General features: G+C 38.7%; 1 protein-coding gene across 1 annotated transcript in view; it reads left to right on the top strand.

Annotated features, from left to right (window-relative positions):
- The window catches only part of cspg4 (chondroitin sulfate proteoglycan 4), an 85,769-nt gene extending 65,562 nt beyond the window's left edge, over positions 1-20,207 (top strand). Inside the window, exons 6-11 of the mRNA XM_015038587.1 lie at positions 759-935; positions 10,843-11,041; positions 11,360-11,491; positions 12,553-12,713; positions 14,901-15,084; positions 15,753-20,207. Coding sequence (XP_014894073.1) covers positions 759-935; positions 10,843-11,041; positions 11,360-11,491; positions 12,553-12,713; positions 14,901-15,084; positions 15,753-17,518 — 2,619 coding nt within the window. The 3' untranslated portion in view covers positions 17,519-20,207. The remainder of the gene's footprint in view (positions 1-758; positions 936-10,842; positions 11,042-11,359; positions 11,492-12,552; positions 12,714-14,900; positions 15,085-15,752) is intronic.
- Positions 20,208-21,758: the final 1,551 nt, after the last annotated feature.

Genomic DNA, 21,758 nt, shown 5'->3' on the forward strand with positions numbered 1-21,758 from the left:
TGATGCTGTGTGTCTTTATCTGTCAGAGGGGAAACAACTAATTTGATGCCGTCTCATTGGTAAAATAAGGTCGTCTGAAGCATTTACAGCATCAACGATTTAAAAAACTTTGAAAAGAACCATTAGGTTTTATAAATTTATCATCTATAGTTTATTTTTGTAAAAAATGAGGAAAACACATCAACATGGGTCTCATAGTGCCCTGCAGTTTGACTGCACTGTTTGCGGCATAGACTCATTTTCTTTATACTCATCTGAATATTGGGATAAGATTTGATTACGGTTGTTATTCATTACCTTGTAAATTTGTCAATCTGTAGAATAAATTTAACCTTTTTTTTATTAAACTAGTTTTTCAGAGATATTTTATGGAGATATGCCTGACCCAGTATGCTCACATTCTGATGGCAGCGTCATTCTGTTCCTCTTGATGACGCTTCAGACTAAAGTCTAGAATATCTTTAAATGCAGTCCAATTGCAAACTTCCAAATAAAAACATCAAGTCTTAAAAGCTGAGTGCAGCCAGAGATACTTAATCAAATATTACATAAAAAGTACTTATATTTATACTTGTGTAAATAAAATAATCCTGTTGCCTTAGAGCTTCTAAATTGATACATTTCCTTTTTTTCCCCCTGCGGTGGGACGACTTGGATCAGCCTCAACGCTGTAAAGACTCTAGGTTTTCGAAGAATTTCAAACACTCGCTTCAGATTCAGAATTAAGTGACAGCTGGATACGATTTTGTCTCCTACAGGTAAAATATGGACAGGTGGTCTACATGCATGACAGCAGCGAGACCACGGAGGACAGTTTTACACTCTCTGCCTCGTCGTACGAGATTGAGCGCCGCAGCCTCCCTGTCACCATCTCCGTCACTATCATACCGGTGAACGATGAGCCGCCAATGGTGGCACGCAACGCCGGCCTGGAGGTAAGGCTTCTCTCTTTGACAGTGCGTTGGCAACACTTTAGGGTAAATGAGGTGGAGAGACGCTGGATGGGAAACTGCTTGATAACGTAGAGAATACAAAGCCTGTTTTCTATTAACTTATTACACGTTTTACCATGGATGTAGAGTTTTCCCCATCGTATTATATTATGATACACACTTGATATCAGCTTTGTCCATGTTGGACTGTAAGACTGTTGATAAATCTGTCTGGTTTAATGCGTTGCCCAAACCATGAGAAACACATAAAGGAGCAGAAAATGAATGGCCTCATAAGAGTTTATGAGGTTCTGAGCTGCAGAAAAGGAAGTCGGTTTATAACTGCATGTTAGTACTTTAAGCTTTAATGTTGATTTAGCGCGTCAGAAGCTTGGGCTTTCCACAACAAGATAACTGGAGCCTTTGTGAAAGTGTTACACTGGAATGAATGTACGATCTAAGGTCTACTTTTTGAACATTGATTATCTAAGAATAATTTAATTAAACTTAATCTGTTCACATCCAGCCCATCATAAATCTCAATTTACACCAATGTCTTTTTGTACAGTATTACCACTTTTTGTGCTCTTTATAGAGTAATGCTAAAAAGCCAATAGTAGCAAGGTAGCTAGCTCAGCTAGCTAGCCTGCTATTTGTAGCTCTCCAGCTTATTTTCACATGATTACCTCCTTCGAATCTTTGCCAATATATGACAGGTAATGTTTGTCTGAATGTACAGCTGGCAAACAAACCTCCAGAGCTACAAATACCAGGATAGCCAGCCGAGCTAGCAACTCTGATAATATTGGCTTTTTCACATTACTCTGTAAACAGCACAAAAAGTGGAAATGAACAGTAATCGATTCACATAGCTTTTAAGAACACCTGGTAGTATTACAACTTTTTGTACTCTTTATGCTCAAATGCCAACATTAGTTGGGTTATTAGCTCAGCTAACTAGCTACCCTGCTATTTGTAACTGGAGATAAATGCCAGATATTAAACAATATATAATGGGGAATAGCCTAAAAGCAGAAAGGTGAAAATAAACTGAGTTACTTCAAAAAGAAATTCAAGAACTTACAAGAACGAAGGTTCTGTGAATCCAAAATAATACAGCATGACAGGAATACATAGAAACATGTTGGCGGAGACTCCAAGACGATCTGAAATTGATTACCGAATGCTAGACAGGTGAGTTAAAGATGGGAGACAGCTTGGGAGAGCAAGCAGCTGAGACTATGGGGGAAGCTGCTGGGACGGGGAACACAGACAGAATCAGAAGTAAACAATAGAGATAAAAACGTAGGAGTACACAGAGATGTATGTACTGAAGATTGTGAACAAAGAGGTAACGAAGAAACAGAAAGTCTTTACTGATGAACAGCTCCAACTCAGAGGGGAATAAAAACACATAAAGTACTAAAGTTAGCTACAAGAAATCCTAAACCTAAGGAATTAAGTGAATATTAAAAACAAACCAACAAATCCTAGAATAAAGCAAAAGTCCTACAGCTCATGGCAGAATCTTCTCCTTAAAGTCACAGTATTATTTTTATAAAAAATATGTAGTGACAGCAAGTTATGAGACACATAATCTGTGAAAAGATGGATTTCCTCCACGAGCCACTACTGCTGGCTGAATAAATGCACCGCTACCAACCAAAACCAACCAGCCAGAGTCAGGAGGAGACGTCTTAGCGTTGTCAATCAATGCTGCTCAGGGTGCCAGTGGCGGTGAAACAACTTAACGCTGGAAACGTTGGGTTAAAGTTAAAGATACTGTTATTGCATTTTTTAGCCAAAGACTTTTAGAATTTGGTGTAATGTTGTATAAAAGTAACAGAATTTTACAGGAATTGTTGACCATTCTCAGATTGGTTCCTCTTTTCTAATTATTCATCCTGATCTACAACATATTTAAGCTTTTTCTTGCAAGCCAGGTTTAAAGGGGAAAAAGTCTGAAAAAGGAACACAGTCCAATCTAAGTAAATCTTATATATATATCAAACCTCAACTTAAAAAAAATTTAACTTTTTTACTTCTTTGTTTGGAAAAAAGGAGGTGAATTTAGTAGATGTTTATTATGGGCTTTTATTGCATTGTGGAAGTTCGTTAGACTTAATTGCATTTTCAAGTATTCTGTACATTTTGTCATCCATTGCATTTTTTGCTATTGTGGCCAAACGGTCAGCAAGCCCAATTAATCTTTGATTTGCGTCAGTCGAGTCGTAGAAGTTTCTGAGGTTCAGTCGGGTCGACTCTGCCGTTAGAGGACTCGGGGTGTAGGAGGAGGGAGGGTGTTTGTGTGTGGGGGGGGAGACTGGGGGGTGAAGGCGGCAGTAATCAGCTCACAAAACTGGAAACTAACTGTGTCATTCAGCCCTCCCTGCTCTCCCTGCGGCTCCCCCGTCTCCCTGGCAACCCGTATTTTTGGAAAACCCAAGATGGTCGACGAGACCGCTGCTTTCTGGCAGAGCGGAGGGCGGCATCCAGTCCCTGCGACTCCTCTGCTGCGGCGGCAGAATGTAACATAATAACATACGGAGACGTGTAACCCACACAGAGCTGGGGCCGGCCCCAGCTGCCGCTGCGCTGATTTAAAGCAGGAAGTATATGCGTCTGTATATATGTGTGTGTGTGTGTGTGTGTGTGTGTGTGTGTGTGTGTGTGTGTGTGTGTGTGTGTGTGTGTGTGTGTGTGTGTGAGCAGCCTCTGCAGCAGATGATCAGATGTGATGACTTACATGGTCTCCTCATGCACAGTTGGTCTTAATAAAATGTCTTTCCATCTATGAATTTAATATGAATTTTGAATATTTTTACTTTTCACGCTCACAAACATTAGACTACAACTGATTTTAACCTGAAACCACAATGAAAATATCACTACTGTCTTCTCTTCTTCGTAGTCATGGCAGACACCATCATTTTCTCACTCCTAGAACCCGAGCCACACTCCTGAACCAGTCGAGATTTTGGTTGTTACAGCTTCATATCCCCAGAGACTCTGACAGAAAGAGAAGGGGGGAAAAGCAATACTGTCCTGTTGAGTCACCTGCAAACTAAGTCATTTGTCTGTGGCTGCTACTTCATTAGTGCCTCAATATGAAATCTCAGCCATTGTGTTCAATCAAATTGAATTTGCAATCTATCCTCTTTAGTTGCTAAATGCATTGATTGTTATATAAACCATCAATTTGTGGGGCCATTTTTGGAATACCTGCCCTAGATTGTGTGGGCAGAAAGTGTGGGAATGTAGCCATCTAGTGGAATATGTAGGGAACTGCACTGCAGAAACATAAGAGGCAGTGAATAAAACAAACTTGAACTAGCGCCAGCAGTGCTGGACATTACGACCACTTGGAGATGAGACTAATCATCTCTTGATCGTGTCAGTGGGTGGGATATATTGGACACACATCTGCTCCACAAAGTTGATGCATTAGAAGGGGAAAATGGGCAAGCTTAAGGGTTTGACTGGGTCAGATCATCGACAAAACAAAAAACCTTGTGGGGGTTGTAGATAGCATCTATCGAATATGGCTCAAGAGAGGATGAGCAGTAAACTGGAGACAACGTCTTGCTTTTTGACGCTGATAGGGCATTGCAGCTTACCTTTGTGGTTCAACCTAAGAAATTACGTACTGCAGCTGACTCCCATAGCCACATACCGATCAAAAGTGTCCATTCTGATATCTAATCACCCCTAAAGATGATGGCAATGGAAACATGAGAATCAGAAATTGAGTAATAAATGAAAGTTGGCTTGGTTTGATGAATCTTTTGCATTACACTAATTGCCAACAGCATGTGTGTTTCTTATTCAGAGTAGACTAGAATCAGAAGACCTGGGAAGAGCAACAGCAGATCTTTAATCTATTGTGGTGCTGAGCCAATCAGTGATTTATAAATTAACAGAAATATTTTAAAGTCCATTCTCTGAGCAATAGGAGTCAGTGTAAGGACTTTAGAACTGGGGTGATGTGCTCTATCGTCCTGGTTTTAGTGAGAATGCGATCAGCATCGTTCTGGATCAGAACTGATTGATTTATTTTAGGCAGGCCTGTGAGGACTGTTGCAGTAATCAGTGTGACTAAAGATAAACAAGTTTCTCTAGGTCTTGCTGGGACATAGTTCTTTGATCCTGGAAATGTTCTTCAACGCTGACTTTGTAACTGTCTTTATGTGACTCTGAAGGTTCAGGTCACAGTCCATTACTACACCCAGATTTTGGGCTTGATCTCTAGTTTCTAGCTATAATAACTGACTCTCGATCAGAACCTGTTTGTATCTTATGTTCTTTATATTGGTTTTAACCTTAAAAGAAAAAAATGTCTCAGACTCTTTTTGCTTCATATCCACTAAAATATCTTAAGTTTGCCTTACAGATTAAAGATTTTTTTTACACAGTCATTCTTCACTGTGATCTTACATTAGCTTGCCTTGAGCTGCTCAATCTTGTTTCCTGCAGCATCAGTATAGAAAAGCCATATGTTTCTGCTACAAGATATGAATCTGCTAGAGACGCTCTATAGACGGTCCACCTGGTCAAGAGTCTTTAAATGCATTAATTTCCTCTTTAAGGCTCAAGATTTTCTAGGAATCTGATTATAACACATAATTCTCCACATCAGTATTACATATTCCACATTGCCTGGAGCTTTTTCCTAAACCCATATGAGCAGCAGCAGCTACATAAGCAGACTTGGATGAATAATGTCTGGGTATGGTAACATAAGTATTTTTCTCCTGTTTGGTAAAGCTGAGAGACTTGCCAGGTGGGTGCCATTATCAGCTGAGTCATCTCTGCATACTGCACCATATCTGGAGTTACTTAAAGAGCCATCTCTCTCTCTCTTGAAGATTTCTGTGAGCAGACGGATAAAGTACAGGAGTGCATTGAGCAGCTGCCTCGTCAAGAGATGGTGGGTGTTCTGCTGCAAGGCAAACAGAACCACTTCCACTCTTTCTCACAAAGAGGCTCAGATTGGCTCAGATTGTTTGGGTTAGTCTCCATTTACCCGCCGTCTTTGTGGCCTGAGAAATAAGAAATAACTACCAGGCTGTGCATATGCAGACTTAGGAAGAAAACAACCCTGAGGAGATAGAGACTCTCAATGGCATGGTATTACTGGATTACTGGATCCATCAAGCACTTCAATGCTTGATGGAAATATGCAAAAGCAATGACACCCGCTTAACTTTTCATATTCTGTCAAACATATTTAGTGTATTTTATTGAGATGTTTAGTAAGAGACTAAGACAAACTAGTGTGTAAATAATTGTGAATTAGAAGGTGACGCAAAATTAGTTTTCTAAATTTTTTCGTACAACAATCTGAAAAGGTGTAGTATACATTTATATTAAACCCCTTTAACTCTGATGCCCCTCATTAAAAATCACTTGCTTTCAGAAGTAATTAGTGAGTAGTACAAATATAACATGGTCCTGAGAAGGTCACAGAGGTAAACTATGTCAGAGAAAGAGAATGCTACTGAGAGAACAGCACTATGAAGACCAGGGAACACAGCAGAAAGAGGCAAGGGAGGAAGTTTTAGAGAAGAGTTAGCAGTGTTAGGCTATAACAGTTGCATTATTCAATTAGCGATCCAAAAAATTAAACATAAATGTATAAGTCAACTACATCCAAAAGTCCAGACTCAATGGAAGAGTGGCAAGAGGAAGCTCACTGTTTAAAGAAAGCAATAAGACCATTTGGTTCTCTACAGGAAACACGGTAAACTGGTCACATGAGAGCAAATCTGGTTGTAATGTGACAAAAATATAAAATATAAATAAAAAATAAATTCCTGGTGCATACAGCATAAATCTGTTCTCTGTCTTGAAAGTTATAGGCAAATTAGAATGGTCAAAGCTATTAATTCCAACGGTCTGGTCTTTAATGCCACTTATAAACGGTTTCAAATCAGTCTCACGTGTAGCCATGTGGGTCAGGTCCCAGGATGACGTAGGTGTTTGAGAAATCTTTAAACTCCGTCAGGGGTCCCTAACGAGACAGGCTGACTCACCTCTACCTCTGAGATTCAGAAATCAATCTTTGTTGGTCCTAATAAATAATATCCTCTAATGTGTTACGGCAGGCGGGGGACTAATAACGAATTTTATTGGCAGCTATTTATCAAGTACATTAAGTAAAACTTGCAGGTCAGTGGAAAGAGGATGGAAGAACTTTTGCTTAAGAACATCTCTGTGCCTCTATGGTCCAAATGCAAAGATAAAAATACTTCCTTATAAATCTAAATGTTGCTGTTGAACGTAATTCTGACCATTGTGGTAATTCACTGCAACAGTGCAGAAAAAGTTAACGAGTACAGCTGCAGCCTTTCTTGGACTGAACAACAGGCCAGTTGGTTTCCCTTCCACTCAAAGCCCACTTGTCTTTGAACTCGTCCTCGGTTTTAAAAGTTGTCATTAGAGCGGAACAAAGACACAAACTCGCAGTTAAAGAGAAAAGAAAAAAGCTCAGTGTGTGATGATGGAATACAGCTTTGAACTGTTGATGCAGTGTGTCGTCGTGACGGAGCTTTGATGGAGTGTGAAACTGAACAGGATGTTTTACGCAGTGGACTGTAAGGCAACTAAATTATACACTTCACAACACATTTGTTACATTTGAGTCTGAAATACTATATCAGAGATGGCATAAAGGGGACTTGGAAAAGAAAACATTTCTGTGGCTTGACATCAGGTCTGGGCTGTAAAGATTAAACTCACAAAGTGAAAGAATGGAGATGTAGCCCAGCAACGCTGTCATACAAAGCCAAGCAGTCCTCGATAATACTAAAATACGTGAAATAATCTATCAGTGGAACTTGTACTTAACATTAAGAAATTATTGACTTAAAACAAGCTCCTGTAGCTTGCTTAAAAGTTTCTGAGGTACTTGCACAAAAAAATTGACCGAAAGTACTTGGTAAGATTTGTATTTGCTGAAGCTCATAATTATAGTATAATAAACCAAGATGTTTTTTAATGTTTAAATTTATTTTGAAAGTTGATCAGAGCACCTGGAAGCTTTCAATTAATACTCCATGACTTTGTCTTATGGGACACAAGTAAAATCTTCAAAAATCAGAAATGCAAGAGAATGTGCCATTAAGGAAAGGTAGATATGCAACAACAAAAAATACTAATTGCCTAAACTAGGCTTTATATACAGTCAAAGCAAAATTTTGAGCTTAAACCCACTAATGCTGGGACAAACCAGGCTGGATGAGGACTTAGTTAAATCTTACTAGAGTCCATAAAAAACATATTTTTCAGACTTCTGCACATCTTTAGTAAAGGTGTATTAGTAGATGGCTCTGCAAAAAATGCATGTTGTTGTAAAACCTTTGACATTACAGAAGCATTTTGTTATAACAAGAAAGTCCTTCAGTCTCTCTCAGTCTTTTTTTTTTAACTTTGTTTCTTCTAGACAACACTCAAACACCCCACGAGGTGTGGCTGTTTTACTGTTATGACTTTTCTCTTTTAAACAAGAACATATTTTGTTTTCAATGAGATCTAAATCCCAACAAACTATCTTGTTATAATGAGAAACGTTCTCGTTTTAATGAGATACTGCTCCTGAATTTATTTCCTACCTTTGGCAGTTAAATGCTTCCGTAGAAAGCAAGCATTCAATATCCTAGAAAGAATTAATTAGCTTCTTCTCTTAGTATTCACTGTGATAAAAGTGCCAAGTAAGGAAATTTATTAGCATTTGATCATTCACAGTGTCAAAATTAAGTAATGTTAGCCATATGAGCTAACAACAATGTAAAAAGTCAATAACAATCTAATGTATTTATTTTCTTATCTATCCAAACATTGAAACAAGACTTTTAGTACAACAAGTTACAAAGTTGTCTGTGGGATTGATTTAATGGGGGACAAAATAAACAGTTTTAGCAATATTGTATTTTGAGGTCAGAGTTTACTAAGACACTTAAAGCAAAACTTTTGAATTCACTGTTACGTTTTGTTACTTTTTTGGACCAGAAAGTTCTAGAAATTCTAATAGTAAAGCAGATGGAGCACATCGTAGACATTTAGCTAGCTAGTTAGCATGCTATTATTAGCCTTCAGCTCAAACAGCAGTAAATATAGAGGAACTAGCTTGACTGCCAACTCAGTTTTTACAGTTTCTATGAATGAACTTAAAAGTGAAGTTTGTACTTGGTTGAAACTATGAACTATGGCTGAAGTGAATTTAAAAACAAGCTAATCCTTGAAGTACTCAGATCCAAAGAATGCTAATGTTAGCATTCTCACTTATTTTACTTCATTTACTTTAGTGAAAACCTGGGTACATTGCAACTATATTACAAAACGTATCACTGTATATATAAAAAAGTTACATTTATATAGCAAGTTATGTAAAAGTCTATTATTTCAGCAACTCGCCTCACTGAGGGAGCAATATTATATAGATTACACACTGTTTTCAAGTCTTTATTTACATTATGATAATATTTCCTCTTCCAGCTCATGAAAAAAATTATCTGATTGATGGGAAGATTAGAAAACTATATTAGACTCCCCCAAAAAAACAGAAATGTGGGTTTAATTAAGTCTTTTTAATCCCTGCTTAAAAGTTTTTATCTTCAACTCTTAATCTGACAAACCAACATAATCAGAGCATGTATTTTAATTTTCTAAATATGACTTTGTATAAATACATGGTCTTGACTTTCTTTTGTTCAACCCAACCCGGTCTCTGTGTAATTTTCTGTTTCTAAACGTTAAAAGGTTCACTACAGCGCATCCACTCATTAAAAAGAGATAAATGAACATATTGGACGACTCGTTACAATTGTTTATTGGTGTTGTACAGCTGAGTCTCAGTGAGCAGCACTGATAAAGCGATATCCAAGTCTGAGGTATCTTCTCTGCTTTTTGCCAGAGGGTTCCTACTCCTTATCCAGAGTCTGAAGGCAGAAGAGGACACTCCATAGATCGATAGAAAACTCTTATTGCGGGGCAACCTCAGCTCTCTCTCCCAACTGATCCCGGGTATTTAAGAATGTCTTTCGTGGGATCTGGCCCATTTCTTTCAATTAATGCTCCTTTCAGCCAGCCAACCATTAGAAGTCCATTAAAGACCCTCCACCCTGGGAGAATCGTTCAGCCTGCAACACTGCTCTGTCTTCTGATAACAGGAGCGTCTGCGCTCTGCAGTGGAAACATAATTAACCTTTTTAATTGTTTCTGTAGAGGTGGCTACAGACTGAGCTGCATTCTTGTTTGTGTATTTAAAGTTGTTGTTGCTTTTTCCCCCTTGTAAATATGCACCAATGAGAGATTCTGGGCTGATTTCCAATGTTTGGTTTGTGTAAAACTTTGCCCCATCAAACACGATTTTAGTGACTGACGAGCCTTCCAACGAGTATTAATTATTTGTATCGGGATCAGAGATCACATTCCTATGGAGCATCAGGGAATTTCTTCTTTTGCGTTACACCTAGCAAAAGTACAACGCAGTATTAAGGCTACCGTAAGAAAACAAAAAAAATTTAAAAACCGTCATAAAATTACAAAAATGAAGTTATGAGAATAAAGTTGAAACAATGTGAGAATAAAGTAATAATATTTTGAAAGTAAAGTCAAGAGTAAAATCGTAATATTACCAGAATGCAGTCAGAATAATATGAGAATAGTCATATTTCGGGAATAAAGACGTAATGTTGTGACTTTGCTAGGGGTCTCGGTAACATCCCACCACGTAACATGGACCAGGTTTTTAAATCAGACTTTTACATTAATATTAGTTTGACGGTCTGATTTGCAGCCTCACCGTCTCCTGTCTGTCACCTTTCTGCCTAGGTACACAGATCTCCTGAGTAATCGTCTGCTGTGTCTCATTCATCTCTGCGTGACTCCGCTTGTCTTTGATATTTCCCAGGTTCTTCCCGGAGAGCAAGTCGCCATCACCGCCAGTGTGCTGAGCACAGAGGATGCCGATACCCCCGCAGAGGAGCTGGTTTACCACATAGACATGCCAACCAACGGGGTGATGGCATTAAAACAGGAGCCGGGGGAGAGCATTCAGAATTTCTCCCAGGCTCACATAAACAGAGGGGAGATCATCTTTACCCACGAGGGTTAGGGGCTAGTTTTCTTTATTAAATGAACTTCATGTGCTCCCAATTCTATCTTTAATTTGCTTGAATGCATGCAGACCTGCGCCTCTCGCAAAGTCCCTGGGACAGATCGATGCACCTTTTAGCAGACACTGAAGCTACACTGTGAACCCTTGATCATCACTTTTCCACGCTTTACTGTGATATATATAAATGTTTTTGCTCGTCAAGGTTACCGAGCTTTAGCAAACTTTTAGTTACATCCTGCTTTTATGACGTAGCAAATGTAACGTTTAAAAGAGAGAGGGATAAAAGCCAAACTTCTCTCTCCTCCTGCAGGCGAAGAATCCGGTGAGTTCAGCTTCACGGTGACAGATGGAGAGCACACGTCTCCTCTCTATCGATTTGTCATCAAGGCCAGGCCTCACACCATCACCTTGGAAACGGGGGAGGAACTCGTGGTTTTCCCAGGTAAGGACGGCAGGAGGCTTCCAGATTTCAGCGACGAGGTGACGAACGTTTGGTTTCGTGACTGAGCAGGCGGTCGTGACACAAAGCCAGGGATTCAGAACATTTTGGGTGACGGCTGAATGAAAGGGAAGTAGGAGGAAGAGGAGGAAGAGGAGGATGAGTAGGAGCGATTTGCTGAATGAATGAACGCTACCTCGGTTAGTGAGCGTGATAATTTGGTGGGGTGGCCAGAGAGGTGCCTGTCAGTGAAGTTGTAAAGCTCCTTTCAAGGTGCTTTGCAAAACTATCCGCATCCCCTGCATTTTTTCACATTTTCTCACATAATACATTAAGTGTTTTACTGAGAATTGGTGTGTTAGACTACGACGGAGTAGAGTGGAGGGGCAAACCTTATATTCTACTTCTCACGGCTTTCTTAAAAAAGAAGAAAGAAAAAAAGACACCAGTCCAGAGGAATGTGTCCCATAACTGCTTAATTTAAAAAAAAGTACAAAAAGTTAATGTCTCTTTAAGCATTAAAGGGAAGACTATTCACAATTAGAGACAATAAAAAGCTGTGCAGCTTTAAAGTTACACAAACACCAGTATGGATGTAAACATTGAGTTTATTGTTTTCAGACTTTTATATGATATCTGCTACTCTGCGTTCTTGCTTTTACCAATGTTGTGCTTCTCGATATTTAATGTTGTGACTAAAACATGATATGATGTGAAAAGTTCTGAAAAGAGCTATAAATAAACATTTTTAGAAACACTGTCCTGCCAGACACTGACATCAGACGCTGCATGTGTTGGGAATAAATCTCGTCAAACAGCACCACTTAATGGACATAAGTGGTAATTGCAGCGTCATGCACTTTAATTTGCTCTAAATTTTCCAAAATACTCATTAGGACAGATTCAAGTTTCAAGGAACTGCTTTTAGCTATTATCAGCATCATTTACTTAGCGAGGTTCTACTTTTAGAGTAACCTCTTAAATAGTTATGCATTTTTTTAAACAAATGCTGTGGTGCACAAGAGACTATTTTCCACACAGAGACGTTTTCTTTGTCTTTTCAGGAACACGACAGGTCATCAAGACCACTAACCTCAAAGTTGGAACCAGCGAGGACGGGAATGAAGCGAGCTTCCTGCTCGTCCGCGCACCTCGTTTGGGAAGGCTTATCCTGGCCAATGAGCGGAACCAGTTTGTAGAAACTAGCTTGTTCTCACAGTCACAGGTAACTTTGAGTGATGTTTAGATTGTTTCTTAAAAGAGATTAAAGAAGAATTAAAGAAGGCCATTGTAGATAGAAAAAAAGGAGTAAATTTATGCCAAGAAACTCAGAAATTTTAGACTGATCTCAGAAATCATGAAAAACACATGGACATTTCTGAACTTGAAAAATTAACAATTTTGAGATAAACCTTAGAATTTATCTTGGAAAAAAGAACTTTTAATTTTCTGAGTTTCAAAAGTTGAACATTTTTGATTCACAAAAATTCCAAAAAAAATTCTGAGATAAATATCAAAATTTCAGAATTTTTTCCTCAGAGCTCAGAAATGTATTGTTTATTCTATAAAATCTCAGTTTATTCCCCAAATTTCTGAGTTTTTTGGCATTAATTTAGTAATTTTTTCTACATTCAATGGCCCTAATATAAACACTCTTTTATAAGGTTTTTGTGTGAAGTTTCGGGAACTGACGGGCTGACAGCACCCCACTGTGTCCAACTGAGGGATCTGCTGCACTCCTCCTAAGACTGCAGGAGGGTTAAGCCAATCCAAACATTCATCTTGAACCTTAACATTTAAACAGTATAAATAGTATATCATCCAAACCAACAGAACAGGAGTGTGTATTTTATTCAAATGAAAGGCTTTTTAAGCAATTGTATCTGTAATAGGCACCCAGCCAAACGATTACAGGGAAGGATTAAGTGTCAGTAACAGGTGATCACTATCTGGAGCAATTTTAAAACTACTTAAAGATATACTAGTAATTCAACTGATATATCTAAAAGTTTCACTTAGCACTGACTCAGCACTTAGCAGGATTTTGTCAGACGTTTTTGTAACATATTATCATTACCAACGCCAAAGAAGAATTATTATTCCACACATTTTTCCAGGGTTTAAAGAGAGATTTCATACAAGATCTGGACTGAAATATTCTTAGCAGAGGAAGAGAAAAAGTTGTCTTCACTTGACTACTTAAAAATTTTAACTAGCAGGAAGAGAACAATGTCTGTGTGACTAACTGTTTAATGCAATAGCAGCTAATAAAAATGCAATTTTTATATTATCAAGAGTCTGCAGTCTGCAGAATTATACATTTCAGTTCAATGTAACCATGAAAGGCCTTTTCTGAGGTCAGAATATATATATATATATATATATATATATATATATATATATATATATATATATATATATATATTATTTATTTTTTATTTTTTGTCAGGTTTTGTGAATTTCCCAGTGCTATAAAATATAATACTACAGTGATGCGTAAAATGCAGGTGCAGCAAACTGCTACTTCTAATTCAAATAATGTGCAAACTTTTGTTAGTTGAGATGATCAAAAATATCCTCTCCCAAACAACATTTCTAGCCCCTCCTTATTAAAATCCTCATAATCCATCTCCTTTGAAATTATGCATCTGTGAATGGCTGGTAGCGACAAAACATTATGTGTGTTTTTTATCATTTTAAGAATACAAGTAATCCTGTTTCATCCTGCAGTTAATTGATGAATATCTTTTGCTTTAATGAAGGTTTGTCTTTTGGATATGTATTAACTCACTGCACCGTGTTGATTATGAAGTGCCAAAGCTTTCAGTATGTGGACAAAGTAGGTTCTTCATCTTGGCCAGCAGGGGGCATGATTTAACTTGACATTGTGATGATGGTATCAGGTTCTCTGCCTTTGCAGATTTGATTTTACATGAGAACCGACTGCCTATTTCAGTTTTACCTCAGTCGATTGTTTTCAATTAGGTTTGATTACAGAAAAGTTCAAATTTCACAACCAAATAGCTTTCTGTGCTGTGATGCTGCAGAAAATGCTATCAATACCTCAAAATATGCAAAAGGGAGCAGTCTGTCTTTTAGGCAGCAACACATAATACAAAATAAATAAAAGGATGAAAAAAGTGTTGATGAGGTACTGTGGTGGCAAAGGGGTTAAGCACATTCTATATATGGAGACCGTAGTCCTCAACGCAGCCATCACAGGTTCGATTCCCCGGCCTGGTGACCTTTGCTGCATGTCTTCACCTTTCCTTTCTCTTATTACCCACTTTCCTGTCAATTCACTATAAAATACAGGAAACTAGAGCTAACAAAACCTTCAATATAAAAGAGTGTTGACTATTAATACATGTAACTCAACACTAGCTGTTCTGTTTTTCCTCTTGATGCCCAGTTGGAGTCTGGAGCAGTCTACTATGAGCACCAGCTGCCCACCGAGCCTTTCTGGGTGGTGAGAGACTCCATGGAGTTCACTGCATCATCCCAGGCTTCTCCAGACGTCCGCCACTCGCTGCCCATCACAGTCTCCTACTATGCTGCTCATAGCAACATTTCTTCTCAGATGTGGAGGAACAAAGGTAAAGTATTCACTGAGGAAAAAAAGGGTTGTTTTCAGTAGTAGTAACATAAACATTTAACTTCTACAAAAAAAAACTTGATCTGCGATGGACTGGCAACCTGTCCAGGCTGTACCCCTGGACAGGTCTCTTACCTGAACTGTTTCGCTGGAGTTAGGCACCAGCACCCCTTCTAATCCCATTAGGGACAAGGGTGTAAGAAAATGGATGTATGGATGAAAAAAAAACTTGATATATTATAGTTTAAACATGATTGAAATTAGAGTTGATCGATTATGCTTGAAACTATTCTCAAATGCCCTGTTTTTTGTTTTTGCTTTTTTGGGCAATCCTTCTCAAAGACTGCCAAATCTAGTTATAATCGAATTAGTGTCCTTGTCTACATGATCTTTTATATTTGGAGGCCGTAGCTCATTCTTTATTTTAGAAAGATTTCCTTGTTTTAACTGTAACTGAACAGTCCAAAGTCAGAAAGAGGATTGACCAATCCTGCTTTTGCTGCTGCCACTATAACAAGCTCCATCTGTCTCTCCAAACATTCTGACGAGAGTGTAAAGTGCTGCACAGTTAGACATCAACAGGAGACGGTCTGACCCCAATGTTGAGGATCTTTAACAAATGATATTTGTGGCCTTTGAGATTTTTACTTGTGTTTTTTTCCCCTTCAGGGCTTGAAATTGTGCAGGGCCAGAGGAAAGCAATTGACAATTCCATTCTTGATGCGTCCAACCTTCTGGCAAGTCTACCTGAAGAAAAGAAAACTGACGCAGATGTTGTTTTTGAAATAAAGCGCTTCCCTGATCATGGTCGTATCACCCTGTTGGGTGAAGATCTACCCCGTGACAACCCGCTCTTCACACAATCAGACGTGTCTCAGGGAAAGTTGAAGTATCTTCACGATGACTCGGGGGCTGCTTTTGACAGCCTTGCTTTCAAGGCCTATCTGAAGTTAAGAAATGGTGATAGGGCCTCCCCTTCTGAGTCCGTAATCCTGGATGAGATCTTTCATATTTCAGTCAAACGACGTGGTTCCAACCCCCCTGAATTAGTCACTACAGATATGCTTCTGGAAGTTCTCCAAGGCTCCAAGACCTCACTAACCCAGAAGCATCTCAACACCCAAGATGAAGACAATCCACCAGATGAGGTGCTCTTCAAGGTGACCAAAGCCCCTCGTAATGGCTATCTCTTTAACTCTGTTACATCAGAACCCATCTCTAAGTTCACTCAAGAAATGATCAATCGCGTAGAGGTAGCCTTTCAGAGCGATGGCACCCTTAAAGGCGGATTTGTGGAATTCACCATATCAGATGGCGAGCATGAAACGGGGCCACACACACTCCACATAGGAATCTTAGCTCGCACCCTGCTTCTCGAACTAGTCCCAGAGATCAAGGTACGACAGGGAGACGACCAGATTCTTGTGACTGAGGAGATGTTGAGGGCCTCTACAGGTGGTCCTGTTGAGGAGGAGATCCTTTATAAAATCACCAGTACTCCAAAATATGCAGCTGTCATGGTAGACAGGCAGCCTACATCTGCCTTCACCCAGAAGCAGATCAAAGAAGGAAGAGTCAGTGTCCGTTTTGTCAAGTCCACTTCACCCCGAGACAGTGTTTCATTTACAGCCCGTAGCCGAGCTGCCAATGTCTCCTCCATCCTTAACATCACTGTGCAGCCTCTGGCTAAAATTGCTCAAAATCCTTTGTTACCTCAAGGCTCACTTGTCCAGTTGGACAGAAAGCTTTTGGATGCATCTCCACTAGCCAACAAGACAAGAGCCTCACCCACATTCACAGTCATCCAGGAGCCAAGAGGAGCTCGTATTGTGGCGTTTAAGGATCCTGATGCTGGCCAGCCAATACAGACATTTACCCAGAAAGACCTGGATGAAGGTCGCGTGGCAATGGAAATATTAGATACTGCCTCAAGATCAAAAGCGAAGGGTAATCAGGATGAAGCTCGGTTCCTGCTGAAAGCCCATGGAGTCCCTCCAGCAGAATGTGTCCTTTCATTCCAGACAAGCCCTTACAACACCTCTGCAGTTTATCCTGCCACTCTGCTAAAGACCCCAGGAGATAGTGTCACCCCATCATCCCCTGGCTCTGGTACCCACGGGAAACCACATGTTTCCCGTCGTGGGAATTTTTGGTCCGTCTTCATTCCCATTCTAGTTGTCCTCCTTCTCTTACTACTGGCAGCAGTCTTGGCCTACTATCTAATCCGTAAAAACAAGACAGGAAAACACAACGTCCAGACAGTAGCCTCAAAGCCCAAAAACGGAGAGGTGGCCACAACAGAAACTTTTCGCAAAACAGACCCAGCCAACAACATTCCTATGTCCAATGTGGACTCTAAAGGGACAGATCCAGAGTTGCTTCAGCACTGTCGGACAACGAACCCGGCCTTGAAAAAGAACCAGTACTGGGTTTGAAACACTTTGATTTTGGACATAGGAGGTGGACTTCATTTATGTTGGTGTTAAGTTTTCCTACAGCAGTTTAAATGAAACACACTTTTGACGCAATTTTTCACCGACTTCTCTCAGAACAGCTGTGGACAAATTCTCAGGCATGAAAACACTGAAGACGTATTGGCAAAGAAGGAAGTGATTTCTTACATTCAGAGGGCTAATGCCATGTCTATTTATTTCCATTGTCTCATTCCTCACTGTCAAAGGGCACAGACACGACATGAACATGCAAAGTGTTTGCAAAAAAAGTACTTTTGATGTGCTCAACTATTGTATTAAACATCATATAGGCAAACATTAATCATGCTGATAGGTACATATTTAATTGTTTTTTTTTTAACTACGTTTTGGATAATCAGGATACTTGATGGAAAAAAAATATGATTTATAAGTGAAACATACAATTAATGGCCACTTTTTCCAGGTACATAAAAAGCAAATTAGCATAGCCGTCTCTGTAGTTTACAGAGAATGGTCTAAAAACAAGAAACTATTCAGGGAGAAGATGCTGTGCTGGCAAAAAAAAAAGAGGCAGGTTACAGTTCATAGAAAAGCAACTGTAACTCAAACAACCCACAGCAGCCTGTTGTCAGCGAAGAATTGACAACAAAACTGAGCTGCAAGAAATCAGAAAAACTTGCTATTTCACCTGAAACATCCACCGGGTCATATTGGGGTTAAACAACATTAAGGCACATAATCAAGCCGCCTTATTTTAATGGTTCTGGCAGGTGGTGGTGAAGGATATTTTCTTGGCACACTTTGAGACACAGACTGCCAGTTGGTCATCCTTTAAGTGCCCCTACTACCAAAATGTTGGTGCCAACCAATAAATTTCCACCTATTTATATGCACAGTGTACCCATTTTCTGACGGCTACTTCCAGAAGGACAGTGCACCATATCACGAAGCTACAAACCTTTTCACACAGGTTTGAACATGACATTGAGATCAGTGTACTCTAACCGTATCCACAGTCACAAGCTCTTAGTCCAGTAGAACACCTTAGTGATGTGGTGTAACATTGGCATCATGGATTATGGATGTGCAGCTGACAAATCAAAATCTCAGGAATGTGTCGAACGCCTTAGTGATTATTTACCAAAAAGAATTAAAGAGGTTCTGAAAAATAAAGACACTTAAACCGTAAAACTAGCAAGGTGTAGCACATAATGTAGCTTTGGAGTATAAGGTACATTATTTTTGCTTTATTTTTGAAAATCTAACCTCAATTATTCAATTCAAAATACTTTATTGATCCCAAATTAGAGAAATTAAATAACAGAGCTACTCCAACATGCTGCCAGCGCAATTCTAGAACATTATGTTCTATGTCCTATCTCAAGTATTCAGCCTAAAGATAATATCACTTTCTGTCTAGAAACCGAAAGATGAATACCACTTTCACAGCGTTGTCTGCACACCATTGCATCACATTCAAACCTAAAGTTTAGGGTTTTCCCTTGTCATTTTTTTAATGCTAAACTAAGCTAAGCTAAGCTAACAATAGCTAGTGCCTAACATCTTAAGCCGAGCTAATGCTTTTCCAATTGTAACCACAAGACAGATGCTTTGAAGCAGAAAGGAGTTAAAAAGAAGCACTTGAAGTAAAATTGCACAAATCTAATCCACTCCAGCTCTCGGTCATGTTGACATCTATCAGATTGTATTGTCACTATGCGTTTCCAAAGAGCTTGTAAAAATTTATTGGACTGGAGAAGCAGAACAGAAACTTTACTTTGGTCCTGTAATATTTACGCTGAAACACCTATTTAATCTCACAATGAAAGTGAAAGGTATCCAATAAGGATTTTCTTGTCTCCAATAAGGACTTCACAAAAACTGAAAATAACCACAAACATCCTCAGCTTGTTGGGTCTTTTTAACTTTTAATGACAAACCAAAAAGCATTTATTTTTATTAGAAACATTCCTTATTTTAGCCTAGTTGAATTTTATAAAATTAAATAAAATTAAAAAAATTTAGTTTTTTTTTTTTTTGCATGTTAAAGATAAAAAGAAAAAGGTTACTACTGTAAATCACAATCTTCTCCTGCTAAAGTTTTGGTACTTTGACCTGTTGTGCCAAGTTAATAATTCTAATTTAGAACAAACTAGAGCAAAATGAGCTGCTATGTTTATTTGTCCTGACAGCATTTACCAGAATTGCCTTTTTCACAAGCCAAATAGTAATTTTGTTGTGTTTTGTTTCTTTACATTAGCCTTGATTTGTTGTTTAATAGTCTTCTTCAGCAGTAATTATAGATGCAGCACAGAGCTTCGAAACATTAAGACACTTTGTATTAGAGTGATACCGTTCAACATAAAACAAAACTTCTTCCCTCAGGATATCCCATTTCCACCCTCTAGTTTATGTGTAAATATTGTGTTTAAAATAAAGTCTTTTGTTTCCTAGTAAATGAAAAGATTTTCCATATTTGAGAATGTGTTAAGAGAACAAGTAACTATATTAAAATTGACTGTTCAACGTTGATATATGTATATGTTTGCGAGTCCATCCTTTTTATGTGTCACTCATATGTTGTTTTTTTGTTGTTGCTTTTTTTAATTCACTGCAGCATTTCATCACCATGTCTTCACATTTGTCGTTATTTATTAAGTTGGTCACTCCCCATTCATCAGCTCATATTTTCATGTGCTTTGTTATTTTTCATCATCTGCAGACGCCTTTAAGTAAAACGTTTCTGGACCAAATGCAACATCAGGACTGCAATATGTCTCTGACTCTGTTACAGGCACTTATGGAAATAAAATGTTGACGCAACAAATTGTGTGCTCATTATTTTCTTCGCGGCTTTAGTTTGTCATAAAACGCAACAGTAACACCCTTTTTTTTATCTCCTGCTGCTACAGATTGCAGATAGGAAAATATATACGACAAGTTTGGTTTATTGCTGTTGTGGTTACACATGTAAATGCATTCATGGTTGAAGTGCATTTTAATATTTCCCACACTGAAAGAAGCCAATAAACTGCCTTGTACAAGTTTGTTTTAGAACCTCGAATTCACAGAAACGCAGACATGAATATTTTGAACCAGCAGGGGGCAGTGCAGTGTAAAAAGCTCTTGGGTGGGGGGTAGTGAGGAGACTTGAGCAATGTTTCAATTTGTCATGATTTAAACTTCACTTCAAGCCATCATTCTTTCCACTGAATGGCCTTTGCTTTAAGCATGTCTCCCAACCCTTTTTTTTTTCTTTTTTCTGTCCTTCCTTTCTTTCTTTCTTCCCCGTCTGTCTCCGGCTTGCCTTTGGCCCCGCTTTAAGAACTGGTCCTGCAGGTTTCATAAGCTGCTTGGCACAGCTGTTCCTCCACATGTGTCTGCTTAGGTCACCGTCTCTGAGTAGCGCATTGCTCGTGCGCAACAAGTCTCCTTGTGTTTTAATACGCGCCACAACTGCTGAACCCACAACCCGAAAGTAAAGCGAGCGAACAGAAACTGGAGCATTCTTGATGCATGAAGAAAGGCGCCCGCAGCTTCAGTTTCGCTCTCACTCGCAACAGCTATGTGGATTTTCTTGTCAAATAATTACGTAAACAGTTTGACCAGGTAAGGCTAAAGTCATACTCGGGAAGTAACTCACACTAATCTGAAAATGAAATATTAAGAACTGAAGCAAACGCAGCACATTTTTCTTGAAGTTTAAAGGGTCGGTGTGGAGTTTTTAAAAGAGTGGTTCTGGGAAAATATTAGACAGTAGTTTCCTCGTTAAAAATATATATCGCCAGGAAAAACTAGCTCCTTTTGAATCGACAACATATGGAAAACAAGAGCGGACGTTTTCCACATATACTTTTTTGAGATGGTTTTTGTTTTCCAGAAATTAAGTTATTATCCCAAGAAAACCATCATGAATTTAACTGGTTATTTCGAGAAAACCATCAGATATTAACTTCTCTTGAGAAAAACATCAGGAAAAAATATGTGTGGTAAACATCTGATCTAGGCTTCTGTAGCAAAATAAGTTAAACCATTTTGTAAGATTTTTTTCTGCTTATTTAATTTCTAGAATCTTAAAATGTAGTTTTTATGAATATTTAAAGGTTAGGAGAAAACTGTCAGATGTCTCCGTGTGAAATGATACCTACGGAAACTGCAGGATTTAAATTCCTAAGCAATGAAAAATGTTTACTTTCGTCTCTAGAGGCTTTGATTTGGGACAAAAGAGATAAGATTTGAA

Source organism: Poecilia latipinna, unplaced genomic scaffold (assembly GCF_001443285.1).
Source record: "Poecilia latipinna isolate Pla-1442-1.1 unplaced genomic scaffold, P_latipinna-1.0 Scaffold447, whole genome shotgun sequence".
NCBI lineage: Eukaryota > Metazoa > Chordata > Actinopteri > Cyprinodontiformes > Poeciliidae > Poecilia > Poecilia latipinna.